This window comes from Vicugna pacos, chromosome 10, assembly GCF_048564905.1.
Source record: "Vicugna pacos chromosome 10, VicPac4, whole genome shotgun sequence".
Taxonomy (NCBI): Eukaryota; Metazoa; Chordata; class Mammalia; order Artiodactyla; family Camelidae; genus Vicugna; species Vicugna pacos.
The window spans coordinates 29343225-29360032 of record NC_132996.1 but is presented as its reverse complement, the minus strand read 5'-3'; the positions used below and the strand labels follow the sequence as shown (position 1 = coordinate 29360032).

The following is a 16808-nucleotide window of genomic DNA, read 5'->3' as shown; positions in this document are numbered from 1 at the left end:
CCCTTTAGAAGATTTCCATGAAGTATGGTGTTATTCATCAGGCACCTCTTGCTTGTCGTCAACCCCACGGGTTCTCTAGGCTTTATAAGACAGTGCCTACAAAGCAGAAAAGTGGAGTCTAAAGGATACTTCCCAGCTTCTAATCTCTTTCTTACTTTAGGGTGAACTGTCATCTTGGTGGAAAAGAGTCACAAAGGAGGTAAGATATAATTCTACTCTTTCAGAATATTTAATATAATTTGCATTCTGTTTTCTATCTCATTGGATCCTGAAGAGATTTAAAACAAAAACAAATCAAGAGATGCCCACGGAGCCTGAGAATCTTATAGAACTACCAAGAAGAGATAGAATGTACACGTTGGTGGGGGTATGTGTCCAGAGATGTTTTAGAAATCCCCAGTCTGAATGATACATGTGACAAGGTATGTGTCTCAAACATCACATGATTCATTTTCTTTACGTCTCCTGGCAGGTAGATGCATGACCTTGGACAAATTATTATACCTCTAAGAACTATTGTCTTCCCTATAAAGGGAAAAAGATAATCACATGAGAACAGAAATGAGAAAATCTATGTAAGTCATTTAGCAGGATGTCATATTACTATATAAATTATAAAATAAGGATAAATATATAATAAAATAATTAAATTTATGTGTGCTTATCCTATAAGTTAAAATTAAATCTCAGTAGTGACTACCTCTGAAAAACAATGCAGTCATCAAGCAATGCTGAGTAAAAGGCCACAACACAAATGGCCACAGATAATTTTAGCCTTATCTAGCACAGTCAGAAAAGCAAGTTCTATGGCTCAGATAAGGAGTTTCAGAAGATGGGTAAACTCATAATATGATGGATATCATGGACTTATCCGCACCCTTGGCCTTTCTCTTAAGTTCCAAACACTTATCTTTAAGCTACAGATCCCCAAGGAAACCAGGTCCTTGAACAGTACTCCTGGGTGTTCATCCATTTAGAGGTTGGGAAGAAGAGCAAAATACAGCAAAGGAGCAGTCGGCATAGTACAGAAACATTAAGAGATTATATTTTCTTAAAAGCTAATGTTCTTCCATACTCTCAATATTCTTAGAAAAATCTAAGAGTCAACCCTGACAGGTAATTAAAAATGAAGGAGATTAAGTGGATAATTAAAGTAGAGAGTCAATAATTCCTAGATCATTAACAAAATGGAAATGAAAACTGTAAAGATAATGACTTTGGAAAAGGTAGACACTCTGTGGACAAACTTCCAAGGAACTGTGTTTTCATATAATAAGAAGAACCAGTGTTTTGTGTTGTTTGAGGAGCACCAAATGAGGAATCTAAAAAAAACAAAACAAAAACAAAAACCACAAACAATCAAAATTCACAGAAATGTTATTTGATAGAATAGATGATGTTCAGTCTAAAAAGGTATAGCTAATAATGGAAGAAATCATTACTTGTCTTCAACTTCAGGAAATTACATTCAATTAAATAAACAATTATGAAGCTACTTATTTTCCACTTACTATGCTAAGCTCTGGAATTGCAGTAGTGAACAGTATGACCCAGATTCCCTACCCTTATATTCTAGCAGTGGGAGAAGACAGATATCAATTATGTAATAATAATAGAAATCATTAAAGAAACTATTTTGTGTAAATGGGACTAGATTCTGCACCTGCAAAGAAAAAAAAAGATGAAAACTTTTAAAAACATTTATCAACTTAATTCAAGGAAGAAAAACAATATGAGTATTCAAGCATGAAGGCAAAACTTCAGGTAGCAGTTAATACACCAACACTGTGAATAAGCTAGGATATGTTAGTTGATAGTGACCAATGATTTAAAGTGGTTCTGTATAGACAGGAGAGTAAGACTGCATATTTTCTAGAGGATTTTAACTCTAAGACCTTCAGTTCTGCCATTACTTCAAATGTTAATCCTACTTGAGATATACAGATTTGAATATAGGTATAGTTTATGAATCCTTCCCCATTCATAGTAAACTTTGCTTTTCCCTTCAAGATTTTGCTTTTATAAAACTGAGATAAGAGAACCATAAAATCATAGAGCTGGTTTTGTGAAATTCAGCCATGGGTAGCTGCAGGTTGTGAAAGGATTGTCTGGAATTGTTAATTGTGCAAAGTCCAAATCGATTAACCCTTTAACAAAATAGAAACAAATACCCTGGATGAAGAAGCAAATTAGATTCTTCTCATTATTTCTGTGTTTGACTTTTCTTACAGCCTGAACTGACAGTAGAAATATAGACCATTTTAAGAAGTCTCTGATAGTCTTCTTAGTATCTATGATCTACATTGTGCCAAAAAGAGACATCTTCTGCCATAACTTTATTTAGGAAATTTCCAACTCCACTGAGGTAAGCACCTGGCTAAGTATCTTTTCCATGTGTCATGTCTCCTCTTAACCACACGAACACTGAAGTTCTTAGATTCCTCCTTATCGGTATCCCTGGACTGGAGAAGGATCACATCTGGATATCTATTCCTTTCTCATCTGTATACCTTCTTTCTCTCCTGGGTAACCTTGCCATTCTCTTCTTTATCAAGATGGAGCCAAGTCTCCATGAACCCATGTACTATTTCCTTTCCATGCTCTCCATCTCTGACCTAGGGTTGTCCCTCTCTTCCTTACCCACTATTCTGGGACTATTCCTGTTTGGTGTCCATGAAATTCATGCAGCTGCATGCTTTGCCCAGGAGTTCTTTATCCATCTATTCACAGTTACTAAAGCCTCTGTGCTATCTGTAATGGCATTTGACCGATATGTGGCCATCCACAACCCTCTGAGATACAGCACAACCTTAACCAGCTCCCGAGTCATCAAAACAGGGGTCTTACTGACATCCAAAAACATTATCTTGATTCTTCCACTACCCTTTCTGCTGCAACGGCTGACATACTGTCATCAAAACCTGCTCTCACACTCCTGCTGTCTCCACCAGGATGTCATGAAGCTGGCCTGCTCTGACAACAGAGTTAACATTGTCTATGGACTCTTTGCTGCCCTTTCTACTATTCTGGATTTGTTGTTTATTACTTTCTCCTACATAATAATCTTAAAGACAGTACTGGGCATTGCAACCCCCAAAGAGCAGCTTAAGGCCCTCAACACCTGCATCTCTCATATCTGTGCTGTGCTCATCTTCTATGTGCCCATGCTAAGTGCAGCCATGCTCCACCGTTTTGCCAGGGGTGTGTCTCCTATGATCCATATTCTCATGGCTGATGTGTTCCTACTGGTGCCACCCCTGATGAATCCCATCGTGTACTGTGTGAAGACCCATCAAATCCAAAAAAGATTATGGGGAAACTTTGTCCAAAAAGAAGTTGATTAAAGGAGTGAGAAAAGGAACATATTTATAAGCAATAAATAAATAAACATTGAATGTTTAACTGAGGGAAAGCATAATGTAGAAGACAGAGCTCACAGAGTGAATAGCTTTTAATACTAAGTATGCTTAGTACCCTCAGTATCTCTGAGAGCTTGGGAAAATTACTTCAGTTCCCTGATTTTCAGATTGGACATTGAAAAATTCGAGGCTTCAAAGACTGGAAGCCTCTACTTCTTCCTTTTAAGAACAGATACCAGTAAAATAATATAAAACTTACTGATGTCAATGTCCGTATTAAAAGTGAAAAAAAAAGTTTCCGTACTTTCTTTCACTTTCCTAGCTAATAAAATTCTACTAAAAGAAAGACTAAAATATTTCTTCTGTTTTTCTGAAGTTTCATGATGATGTAGCGATCTAATTCCTGAATGCCAAAGCTTCCTATACATATTCACTGATTTAAAAATCTATACATCAACAACATATTTGGATATAAATTCAAACTAGAAATGCTATTATTCTGTTGCCATATGAGTCAATGAGATTATTACCAAGGGTATTTTTTTTAAAAAAGCTTCAATGACCATAGATTCATTATTTATTTTAGAGTAGTTTGAAAAACAATAATAATAGACATAAATTTCTCTTTTTTATCTGTGCCTGCTCAGCTCTGGCAATTGTTCTGAAAACCTCGTTCCCATATATATCTTGCTTCCACTTGTTAGAATCAGCTAATTCTAACCATGTATGAAGGAGAATCTTTTTATGATTTAAAGAAAATTTTGCAAAGATCTTACTATTTCCCTCAATCTTTTATTAAGCTAAGATCACACTTTGTCAGTACAAAGACTTCCCTGACCATCTCCAGCCTAGATAGATATTTTTAACTTCTGAACATCAGACATCAATCTGTCTAATTGACATCTCATATATCATATATATTGTCTTGTTATATATCTATATCTTAGGTATCCTAGATGTGCCTAGAATAGTAGGTATCATTTGTGTATACATACTTATTTTTTATAATATCTTTACAAGTACTGTGTGTCAGAATCTGAGCTCCAGGAAATTAGTGACTGTCGTATTCACTGCTTTATACCAGCTACTAGCAAGTGGCTCAAATATTTTCTTTAATTGAAGTATAGTTGATTTACAGTGTTGTATTAGTTTCTGATGTACAGCGTAGTGATTCAGTTATGCATATATATATTCTTTTTCATATTTTTTCATTATATAGTTTATTACAAGATACTGAAAACAGTTCACTGTGCTATACAGTAGGACCTTGTTGTTTACCTATTTTATATATAGTAGTGTGTATCTGCTAATCTCAAACTCCTAATTTACCCCTCACCAATGCCTTTTCCCTTTTGTAATCATAAATTAAATAATCTGTATCCATGTACAAGCTCTGTTTGCAAGCTTTGAATTAGCAAGTGATTTATGTTGGCTAAAAGAAATCAAAGCTAAAGTTTTGGTACTCCAGTGTATCAATGCTTTGGTTAAAGATGTCTAAGTTCCTTTGAACAAAATATGTAAAAGTAGTTTAGAGGATGTGTTCTCTGGGAAGCAAATGTTCAGACAGAGTTAGTACGCAGAGTTTATGTGAAGGAGAAGGGTTAAAATTAGGATTGGGTAGCGGGAGCTACTAGACCATGATGCAGATATAGTGAAGTCTCTGCTAGACCTAATGGGAGCTCCAGAGCAGAGATTGATGTATGGAGGAGTCCCCCACTGATCAGAAAGGGCCAAGTACATATACCACCATTTGCTCATTCATTATCGGGTCACCCAAAGACTGTGGCTGCGGCTGGAAATCTAAGGTAGACCCTGAAGCATTCTTCAGCTGGCCACACTCCTTGCAACTAGATAACCACTAATTTCTTCAGATGGGATCTGAAAAGTGTGTATTTACATCTGTTACACCAAATTGGGCTGGTTTACCAAACATTCCTTCAGAGGCTCACCTTTCTTTAAAATCTAATTGAAGGTGATCGGTCAGTAAAAGAGAACGCTGATCATTCTTTTACTATAATGCTGAAGTTTTTATTTTTTTAAATTGAATATCAGCTTTGTCTCAAAAGTTTCCTAATTCAGTTCCTCAAAATGTGTATGTAAAAAGAAAATAGACTGGAAGAAGAATTGCTGGGATATAATCATGAACTGTGTTTGCACCACAATCATTCCAAAAACATGACTGAATAAAAGTTTCTTAATTTCACAAGAACATTGTTTTTACCACATTGTTGTCCTGTAACAAAATACGTATTTATATCATATCTACATTTAAAAAATAAATGTATCTCAAATGTTGAGCTTCTTAACTGGATTCAAAGTAGCATTCACAATAAGACTATGTGTTTTACAGAATAAAATCTGAACAGAATACATGTTCAAAAACTTTACTTTGAGTCATGAATTGGAATAACTAAACAACTTGTATAATTAATTGATTTTCAGAGTGACTTCAGCATTGTGGCAAAATAAGATGCCTCTCATTTATCCTCTTTCCAACAATGACAACAAAAAAGTATCCATCCATGAACAAAAGTGCCTCTGTGGGAGTTGTGGGATCCAGTACCATATTTCAAGGAACCTGGCAGGGGTCACACCCACACATTCATTGGGTAATAGGCAAACAGACCTTGATTCTGGCTATTATCTCCACAACAGCCTATGAACCGGCTCAGTACCCTGTCAGTCTTGGTCTTTTTGTACTTGGAAAACACTGACTGGGGCAGTCACCCACGAATGAAAGAAGCTTTGTGGAATTCCAGATTCCCAGAAAAGTTCCAGCATACCTTTGGAATAAAAATACAATTTTAGATGTACTGGAGTGTGTAAGAGGAAAAGCTAGATTTTGTCTTCATTACTCCTCCCCAAGGTAGCAAAGTTAAGGGCCAAGTGAGACCTTCTAGGAGGATGGGGGATGGAGGGAGAGAGAGTGGCTGAGTAAACTCCCATATTCCCCAGGTGTGCAGGACCCTGCAAAAGAGACTTATTTCTCTTGTAGCATCCAGAGTACTAAATCCTACATTCCACGACTGAAGAGAGGAAAAATATCAGGAAAGGTGCAGATAAAATTCTCAGAGGTCATTAAAGGGATGTGGTCCCTGCTGATGATTTGATGAACTCCATCAAGAAGTCTTTCCATGGGCCAATGGGAAAGCATGATCTGAAGATCCCTCTAACTGGGGAAAAAAGCAAAAATCAAGAGGTCAAACTACATCAAGTTAAAAAGCTTCTGCACAGCAAAATAAACAATTAACAAAATGAAAAGACAGCCTAAGTAATGGGAGAAAATATTTGCAAACCCTGTATCTGATAAGTGACTAATATCCAAAATACATAAAGAACTCATACAACTCCGTAACAACAACAACAAAAAATATCAACCTGGTTTAAAACTGAGCAGAGGAACTGAATAAACATTTTTCCAAGAAGATATGCAAATGGCCAACAGGTACATGAAAAGATGCTCAACATCAGTAATCATCAGGGAAATGCAAATCCAAACTGGTTAGGAAACCAAGATAATAACTATAAATTAGGCCCATTTTTGGCAAACTAGAATCACAGTCACTCTACCAATGATTTTACTAATGATGCTTACTGTGAATCCATTAAGTGTCAGCTATTCTGTTCAGGTCTTTCCTCCAGCTATTTAAATCAATCTGAAAGAACATGGCCAGTGGTATTAAGAAACCTATAGTTTAGACTGAAGGCTGAGAAGGACCTTTTTCCCTAACATACAAACCAAATTACATTAACAGTTGGTTCTAAAACATGTGAGAATGCCTACTAGTACCAGGGTCTGTGTAGAAAAAAAGGAGGGAAGAGGTTTCTTTTTTAATATATAAGAGAATTATCTCTCTAGAGATTAAGTAATATGTCCCTAGGTTACTGGCTAGAAAGTATCAGAGATAAGATTGGAATCAGCTTTTCTTTTATCTGAATCTGAATCAAAACACTGTCTTGTGCAGCACTGCTTTTCACGCAGAGCTAGGTCTTTCTTACACAATTTCGGAAAATGAATTCATAACTAGAAATGAGAAATGTCCTAACATCTTGAAGATACCCCTTGCCTATGTACGGGATTGGAGTTTCTCAGCCTTTCACAGCCTCCAGCTCTAGCCAAGAGCCTTGAGAACTCTTCAGGGAATTTTCAGCCTCAGCTGAGGCCCCTAGGGAGACGCTGCTGGGCTCTTCAAAAAGACCCTGTGTGTCAAGCAGGGAATATTCTTGTAGCTGAGTTACCGTCTGTCCTGAGTTCTGACGGGAAGTACACACCCCAAGCACTTTTATCTCTAGCTGTTGGTAATTAGATACATATTTTAGGAAGAATCACAAGGAACTGCCAGGAACACAGAGAGAACTGGGGCACCTATAACCAGAACCATACACAGAGCTCTCAATCGTAGCTACTTCTGAATCCCCACATCAAACTAGTCAAGGAAGTTTTGAGTAGCAGATGGAATGGGGAGAGGGCTCCTGCGGTTTTGTCCTAGCTTTGTCACTGTGTGTGACCTTGTAAAAGTCATCTTAATCATTCAATTCAATTCTTGTCGCCCTTCATCTCCTTAGGAGTATTAGTACCTTTATCTTTAAATTAAAATTGTAATGTCTACCTTGCTTACCTTAAAACTGTATTATAATAATTAAGTATTAAAACGGATTTGACAATGCTTTGTAACGATCAAGCTTTACACTAATATAAGGTCATAATTGTCCTTAGGAGTAATTTTGCAGACTGTCACCAGCGCAGCTGCTAATAAGCGTAAACATATTTGTGCAATTATCTGAAGAATAAAAATGAGGAGTCCGGTGTCATTGAAATCTCTGTCTAACCCATCTCTTCTCTGTTTCTGCCACAGACCATAGGTTGACATCCCTTTATCTCAATAAATGAGCTGAAGGGAAGACCAAGTGTGTGTGGTATAGTCTAGAAGAGAAATCAGCTGACACTTCTCTGATTCACTAAACTGGAGGTGAGTACCTTTGAGAAGAAGATGAAGAGTCTCTGCACTAAATAATATTCTGTGTAATTCCTACTGCGTCTCATCTCTTTTCTTATCCGTTCGTTAACGCACTTGTTCAGCATAACGTATTAGGTTCCAAATCTGCGCTAGGGTCGCAAGACTCCAGTGATGCAGAAATGCCATCACTCTGAGTCTAGTTATATTTGCTTTGATCTTTTTTTGCCTCACCATACATGGTACACTTGCCTCTTACCTCCACCAAAAATATGGAATATATTTGGAAGAGGAGATAATAACTGGGATGGGATACTACAAATGCAAATTTTCACTAAGCAGGCAGAATGAACAGTCTCTGGAGATCACGGAGTGAAATAGATGACCTTTAAATGTTTCTTCTGTTTCTCATACTCTGTGAAATCTCTCAGCGTGAGCTGGATGGAAACCAGAATCACTGTGAGCCTGCTGGCTGAAGAGCGACACATATATTTAAACTCTTGTTTGCATCTCCACTTAACAGATGGAAATTTGTCTCTTCTTTATTATCATTCCTTTTTACAATTCTGTTGCCTTCCCCCCCCCCCCCCCCCCCCGCCATCACTGTTCTCACTCTCAGAGCGAGACTGCATTGTTATCTATGCCACCCACAGGGCACTCCTCAAATCCTATGATTTTTCCTTCTTCCTTCGCAGCCCATCTTCTCTCCAAGTCTCCACTTCTCTCCTTCATTCTTCCTCTTTCCTAGCTGTGCCTTTTTCTATCCTTTTTCTGTTTCTCCTTTGGGGTCATGAAACAAGAGATTTTATTATGATATTAATTATTGCATTATTATCTTTTTAATTACTTGACTTGAACTTTGAATGGCAAAAGCTGGGTATGGACATTTTTTTCTTTCTTTATCCTCAAAACACTTCAACGCCTTCTACCTTACTGAGAAAAAAGAAGCTTTTTGAAACAATACTCTCAAGCTTCCTTCTGTTTCGTAAAATATTCTGTCTTCACTCATCGTGTAGATTTTCTCTTAGAAGAAAAACAATATACACTTGAAAAAATAGTGTTCCTTTACTAATTTTTTTAGACTTTTTTTCATGGGGGTACTGGGGACTGAATCCAAGACCTTGTGGCTGCTAAGTGTGTGCTCTACCCAACCCCCCAGTATATCCTTTTTACTTATTCCTCCTCACCCACTGATAGTTTAAGCTCTTATAATCTTTCTCCAATATATTGAAATATTCTCTAAAAAATCAACAATGATTTCACCATCATAAGGGCAATACCTTTTTAAAAACCCACATCCTGCACATCCATCTCCTTTTCATGGTCAACAGTAGTGACTTGACTTTAGTGACATTATACACTACTATTTTCATCCTGTTTTTCTGATTCTCCATTCTCTACCTCTTTTCTAGATCTTATTGTATGTCCTACTCTCATTTAAAATAGTTTCCAGTGTTATAAACTGGGCCCTGGTCTTTCCTTTCCACACTGCACTTGCTAGCAATTTTCCCCATGTTCTTGAGCGATACCCTGTAACTCGAGCCTTCACTGAAAACAGAGATCACTACATATAATACCCTCTAGATGCTCTCCGCAGTAACTCATTGTTAAGCTTACATTCAGCATGCCCCAGCTGAGCTCAGTCCCCAGAAAATGTTTTCTCTCATCTGTTATGCATATACTAGAAATGGCTGTCCATAGTTATACCAAGGTACAGCTTTATTTTGTTTTTTCCATTGGTTTATTTTTTTTTAATTATCTGACTTTTGTAAGAGCTAAAGTGTTATGTAGCAGCAGTAGTGTAGTCGTAGAAGGAAATACGATGTGAAACAGTAAATGTAGACTCTGGAGTGTACTGTCAGAGTTTGAATTGCATCCTAAACCCTTACTTGCTCTGTAACCTTACCCAGGTTACTTCACCTCTCTGTGCCACAGTTTTCTCACCTGTAATGTGCTCCTTAGAACAGAGCCTATCTCATACGAGTGTTGTGAGAGTTAAGCGGCATAATAAACATTAGGCACTTAGGAAGGTGACAGGAACGTAATATATTAAATAAGTATTAGCTATTTTAAGCAAATAATATACTAGTCATACTGTATTAGTATACATAGACCCCATTATAGTGTGGATTGCAATAAATGTGACTGAATAAAAATTCTGAGGGCAAAAGTAAAGGAGAGCATGGTTTCAGGTTTTACAAGGACAGACCTGAACTGCAGAGGCATAGCTCTCTCTGAGAGCCTCAAGATTTACTTTCCTATGTAAGTACAGATTAGAGGCTTTTCCTGACCATTTCAGGTTCCTCTCTGTTATTACTGTTTCAGGGCTGGTGCCTCCTTCCTCCGCATCCCTATCTCTTCATCTACCCCAGCTTAACTGCCCTGATGTCAGAAACACACCTCTCTCCTGGTATTTCTCAGAACTAAGCCCAAAGCACCCTTTCCTAGAATACTTTGTTTTCTGAAGGACATGCCTTCTCAGACATTTCTCAGACTTTAAATTTGCGCACCACCATTTGCCCCCTCAGCCATCAAAGGCTTTTCTAGTAGATTCAGGAAATCCATCATTCTGGTCCCAAGTTACAAGTTTAAGGAGTTCAACAAACATTTCCTCAGTGCTTTCTGGCATTCCCCTGCAGGCTAGGTACTGTGGAATGAAACGCAGTCCCCATCCAAATTACAAATACATGTAAAAGCTCATGATATGCAACTGATTCTAGTAAACAGTTATGCAAAGTGGTGTGTAGTACCATTTCCCCATATATTATGGTATAAATTCTAAATGCTTTGGTGATTGTATTGGAGACTTTTTTCATGTGAAAAACGTGCCATCTGAGATGATCTCTTTAAACTCCTGAGAGTCCAACACCGATGGACATACCACCATAACACTAAAACACAGGGCATCTGTGAGCCATGCAAATCCCCTATATTCTCATTTTTATTTCTATTGCCTGGGTAGAACATTGCTAAGATTTATGTTGGATAATGTTTTGCCTATGTTTTCTTCTAAGAGTTTTATAGTGTCATGTCTAATGTTTACATCTTTATGCCATTTTGAGTTTATTTTTGTGTGCGGTGTGAAGGTGTGTTCTAATTTCCGTGATTTACATGTGGCTGCCCAGCTTTCTCAACATCACTTGCCAAAGAGACTCTCTTTTCTCCATTGTATATTCTTGCCTCTTTTGTCTTAAGATTAATTGGCCATAGGTGTGTGGGTTTATTTCTGGGCTCTCTATTCTGTTCTGTTGCTCCATATCTGTTTATGGTTATGGTACCACACTGTTTTGATGCCTGTAGCTCTATAGAATTGTCTGAAGCCTGGGAGGGTTTTTCCTCCAGCTTTGTTCTTTCTCTTCAGTATTGTTTTGGCAATTCTGGGTCTTTTGTGATTCCATGTAAATTTTAGGATGACTTGTTCTACTTCTGTGAAAAAATGTCCTGGGTATTCTGATAGGGATTGTAATAAATCTGTAGATTGCTCTGGGTAGTGTGGCCATAGAAATCCCCTTCCTAGACCCTCCAGAAAAGGCTCCCCTACTTATTTCCCATTTCATATGCAGACCCTTCCTAACTCACTGATCCCAGGACACTTAATTAGGCAAGTGAGAATTCAGCCCTGTCACTATCCAGGAATCCCATTCTATACTGCAGGTTGGTGAACTCAAGTTTGTAAAGTCATGACAATCCTTTATAATAACAGCCTCCAAAAAGCCACTTTCTTCCTGACCGGCTTCCAAGGTCTGGAAGAGCTCCACGTCTGGATATCTATTCCCTTCTGCTCCATCTATTTGATAGTTATTGTAGGAAACCTTATCATCCTCCACGTCATCCGGACTGATGTCACACTCCACGAACCCATGTACTATTTCTTGGCCATGCTGGCCCTTACGGACCTGGGCCTTTGCCTTTCTACACTGCCCACTGTGATGGGCATCTTCTGGTTTGATGCCAGAGAAATTGGTATCCCTGCCTGTTTCATTCAGCTCTTCTTCATCCATACCTTGTCCCTAGTGGAGTCTTCAGTTCTACTGTCCATGTCCATTGACTGCTATGTGGCCATCTGCAACCCACTGCGTTACTCCACAGTCTTGACACCTGCACGTATTGTCAGGATGGGGCTGAGCTCGGTGTGTAGAAGTGCACTGCTCATCTTCCCTCTGCCATTCCTCCTTAAGCGCTTCCAGTACTGCCGCTCCCATGTGCTGGCCCATGCTTACTGTCTGCACCTAGAGATCATGAAGCTGGCCTGCTCTAGCATCATTGTCAATCACATCTACGGGCTTTTTGTTGTGGCCTGCACCGTAGGTGTGGATTCACTGCTCATCTTCCTCTCCTATGCCCTGATCCTCCGCACCGTGCTCAGCATTGCCTCCCGCCAGGAGCGACTCCGGGCCCTCAACACCTGTGTCTCCCATATCTGTGCTGTGCTGCTCTTCTACATCCCCATGATTGGCTTGTCCCTTGTGCACCGCTTTGGTGAACATCTACCCCGCATTGTACACCTCCTCATGTCTTATGTGTATCTACTGGTCCCACCTCTCATGAATCCCATTGTCTACAGCATCAAGACCAAGCAAATCCGCCAACGCATTTCTAAGAAGTTTGAGTTTATAAAATCGCCTAGGTGTTTTCGACAGGATTAGGTTGGGATGAAGGGAGGAAGTTTGAGGCATAAAGCTCACAGATATTTTTGGTTTCAGCTATGATGCAGAAAAATAACAAACTCCCAATTATCAACAAAAAGTGGATTAACTATGCAATATACTACATGGGTGACCTTGGAAAAATTACCTACCTCTCTGTTCTTTACTTTCCTCATTTGCAGAATGAATATGGAAATAATGATAATACCTTCTTTGTAGGGATACTGTGAAGATTAAATAAGAAAATACATGTAAGTCTCTGACACAGTGCCTGATACATATCCATTCTCAACCAATATTAACTATTATTATTTGAAAAAACCTCCAAAAGGGTACACAAGTTTCATCTTTCATTCCTCCAGGCAGTGAAATTTGATCAGAGATTTATACATTTGAATTTATATTTTATTACCTTATTTTATGTTACTTTATTGTAATTATTTTTATTCATTTGCAACAGATTTGCACACATACCTATACCCCAGTTAATAACTTTTTGTGAGACTGCTTCCTAAACACATACCTACAAAGTTAAGAAAAGAAGATACCCTGGGAGTCTGAGGGTACATATCCAGTGAGAACAAAAAAACAGTAACCATAGTTCACCCTCAAAGGAGGTAACTGAGGTTTAGGATAATCACTCATCATCTTCGTAACTAGTCGGGGGACTTGATTTCTTTCTTTAGTTATTTTGTATATTACTGAGTGGAAAAAGCGAGAGAAACACATGCACATTTTATGTTCTTTGCAAGATGTTTTTGTCTCAAAAAGGTACAACACTTTGATGCTATTTGCAAGCAGCATAGATAAGCTCCTGAGTGAAAAGGAAGAATTCCTATGAAAGGTACACTCTTATTCCATGATGAGGGAACACAATTCCTGAGAAAGCAAATATTTCTCATAATTGCCTTCATTCTCATCAATGTGTATAATTTAATTGATTTTGTAACTATAGTAGAAAAGATGCTGGATTAAACACAATTAACTTTTAAAAATAACAGCAAAAAGGCTGATTCTGTCTTTAGTCTTCACGAAAATATACATTTTATTTAAATTTCTATTAAATAATTATAGATTAAAATGCTGTTATAAGATATAATTTAGAGATCCTTTGTATATTTTTTCCAGTTTCCTTCAGTGGTAATATTTTGCACAACCAGGATACTGACATTCGTACATTCACTAATCCGACTCATACTTCCCCACGTTTGCTTGTTCTCACTTGTGTGTGTGTGTTTGTGCACATGCATGTGTATATTAAGTTCCAAATAATTTTATCACCTGTGTAGGTTTGTGTCTTCTCTAAGATATTAAGTGGTTTCAACACAAAAATCTTCCCCTTTTGCCCTTTTATAACCACATCCACCTCCCTTCCATTCTCACTGTCCTTAGTACCTAAGACTTGGCCACCAGTAATCTGTCTTCCATTTCTAAAAGTTTACCATTTAAATGGTGTTATATAAATAGAATTGTATAGTATAAACCTTCTAGGATTGGATTTTATCACTCAGTATAATTCCTTTGGCTTCATTCAACTTGTTGCTTCTATCAATAGTCTGTCCATTTTTATTGCTGAGTAGTATTCCATGTTATATATACATCACTGTTTGTTAAATCATTCACTGGTTGAAGGACATCTTGGTTAATTCCAGCTTTTAGCTATTACATGAACAATTGTGTTTGGGTTTTTTGTGTGAACATAAGTCTATTTTTCTGAAGTAAATGCCCAAGAGTGCTAGGTTGTACGGTAACAGCATGTTCACTTTTATAAAAAATTGCCAAACTCTTCCAGAGTACCTGTACCATTTTACATTCTCACCAACAAGGTATGATGACCAGTTTCTCTGCATTCTCATCAACATTTGTTGTTGCCAAAAAATGCATTTTTAATGTACTGATTGAGCCTATTAATTCCCCAGGTTGATCTTTTACACTTCCCAAACCCCTCCAGAGTAACCTCTTTCTCAGACAGATTACCTGTAGAATCAGTATTTCTCCATTTGTGTGTAACCTTTCATTGAATCTGAACGTTATAAAGGGAAAAGTAACACAGTCTTTCTTTTCCCATAGAGTTAGACTTGCCGTATTTCTTCCTACTCTCATTCATGTAATATAGAGAAGTCCTTCTACTGAAATTGAAACCAATGAGTTAAACTCTATTCTTGGACACTGAATCTATGTTCCCTCATACAAGGTTCAGTCAGCCAGTGGCCTTCAAATCAGCTAACAATACATACACTCTGACTCTGGGCACTACCCCACGTATTGTGTACACTGATTCTCTCCCTCAATACTGGATATTCTGAGTGCAAGAGTATCAAGTGAAAATTCTTCAATTTTTTTTTGCATTTTATGACTTGACAAAATCAAATCTGAAAACATTTACTGAGTAACTATTCCATATGAAATACCTCTCTAGTTCTCATCTTGAATTAAATGTCTCAGTGGAAGGAATGTTTGCGCTGGTTTTGATCACAGAGTCACACTGAACGTGTTCAGCGATTTATTTTACATTCCCTGCTCCTTCTCATTGTTTACTTTCAAAATGGGGGTCCGTTACCTTTTAGCCATCTCAACTTTAGTGAAACTGTTTCTCTAGACCGTCTCTTTTTAAAATTCTTCTCCAGGACGTTCTAAGACCATAAAAAGGGATTTTAACAACTACTGTGGATAGGAAGGTGCGTATGACAGAGATTAATGAGGCTTTGAAGCTCTTTTCACCTAGATTACTGCATCTACATTTTATGTGATTTTCAATGAGAAAAGGGTTCCACTGCCAAGAAGTGGTAATGTTGACTTTATTTTTGGTCCTTTAGCCAGCTCTGTCATCCTTTGGATCTTATAGTCTATTTCAAAGCCGCTCCCTCATCTTTCCAGACCTTTTTTTCCCCTCATGTTCTCTGACTCTACATTCTGACTTCTCTATTCTTTAATATCTTCATCTTATCTCACCATCCAGTCTCTTTGTCAAAAATATGTGTTAAAAGCAGGTGCTTCTTGTCTAAAACTAGGGAGTTTGCCTGACTGTTATGAGAAGTGATCAGTAAGGCTTGTCCTGTTCAGACAATTTCTTTTTCATTCCCCGAACAGCTTGATTCATTAACACCTTCATCACAATGCATGCAAATTTGTTTTAAATGGCTATTTTTTTCCAAGGTTGTTTTTTGTTTTTTGGGTTTTTTTGCTTTGTTTTGGAGCATGTTTAGATTCTCACACAGCAAAACTGAGAGGAAGGTACAGAGATTCCCAAATACTCTTTGGCTCCATACACGTATAGCCTCACCCATTAACATCCCCCAGAGTGGTATATTTATTTGTTACATTTGATGAACCTACATTGACACATCATAATCTCAAGGATTGCAGTGCCAATTGGTGCCTGCCAAGGCCCTGCACCCAATAAACTTCCAGCCCTTAGAAGTCGGCCTGCTCCTCTTCAGAAGATAAAATCCTAACAGGTATTGGCCTTCCCAGGGTAACAGCCCTGGGAAATGACTAGCTTCACCGTAGCTCAGGCTGACTTGTCTCAGCCCACATCTCCTCCTTATCGGAATCATAAATTCCACTACATTCATTGTGTCAGCCCATGTCTCCATCTTACTGGAGTCGTAAATCCACTATCCTCCCTTATACCAAAGCCCTTTACCTCACTTGTAGCCAATCTATTCCCCATCCCATTGTGTTCACAGCCCCTTCCTCAATAAAAGACCCTGCACGTTCACAAAGGGTGGACACGCAGGCACCTCTTGCCTGTGTGGCCTGCTGTCGCCTGTAGCAGCTTAACTATTAAACCTTTCCTTTGTTCTTAAACTTCTCCCTTTCTGCTAAATTTTTCTTACCAACCTGTG

General features: G+C 38.1%; 1 protein-coding gene, 1 long non-coding RNA gene and 1 pseudogene across 4 annotated transcripts in view; all 3 read left to right on the top strand.

The window, feature by feature from the left end:
- LOC140698695 (uncharacterized) overlaps positions 1 to 16808 on the top strand; it is a 30103-nt gene that overhangs the window by 594 nt on the left and 12701 nt on the right. The window contains exons 2-5 of one of the 3 annotated variants that reach the window (XR_012076533.1): positions 161 to 199; positions 473 to 575; positions 2232 to 2365; positions 8216 to 8329. This is a non-coding gene — a long non-coding RNA (uncharacterized lncRNA). Of the gene's footprint in view, positions 1 to 160; positions 200 to 283; positions 423 to 472; positions 576 to 2231; positions 2366 to 8215; positions 8330 to 16808 lie in introns of those variants that run through there. The other 2 variants (XR_012076534.1, XR_012076535.1) reach the window with 2 other exon arrangements.
- Positions 2400 to 3340, top strand: LOC102545545 (olfactory receptor 51A4-like; annotated as a pseudogene).
- Positions 11933 to 13019, top strand: OR51G1 (olfactory receptor family 51 subfamily G member 1). The gene has a single exon (XM_006203419.3). The coding sequence runs from the start codon at positions 11995 to 11997 to the stop codon at positions 12958 to 12960; it is 966 nt and encodes a 321-aa protein (XP_006203481.1). The 5' UTR covers positions 11933 to 11994; the 3' UTR covers positions 12961 to 13019.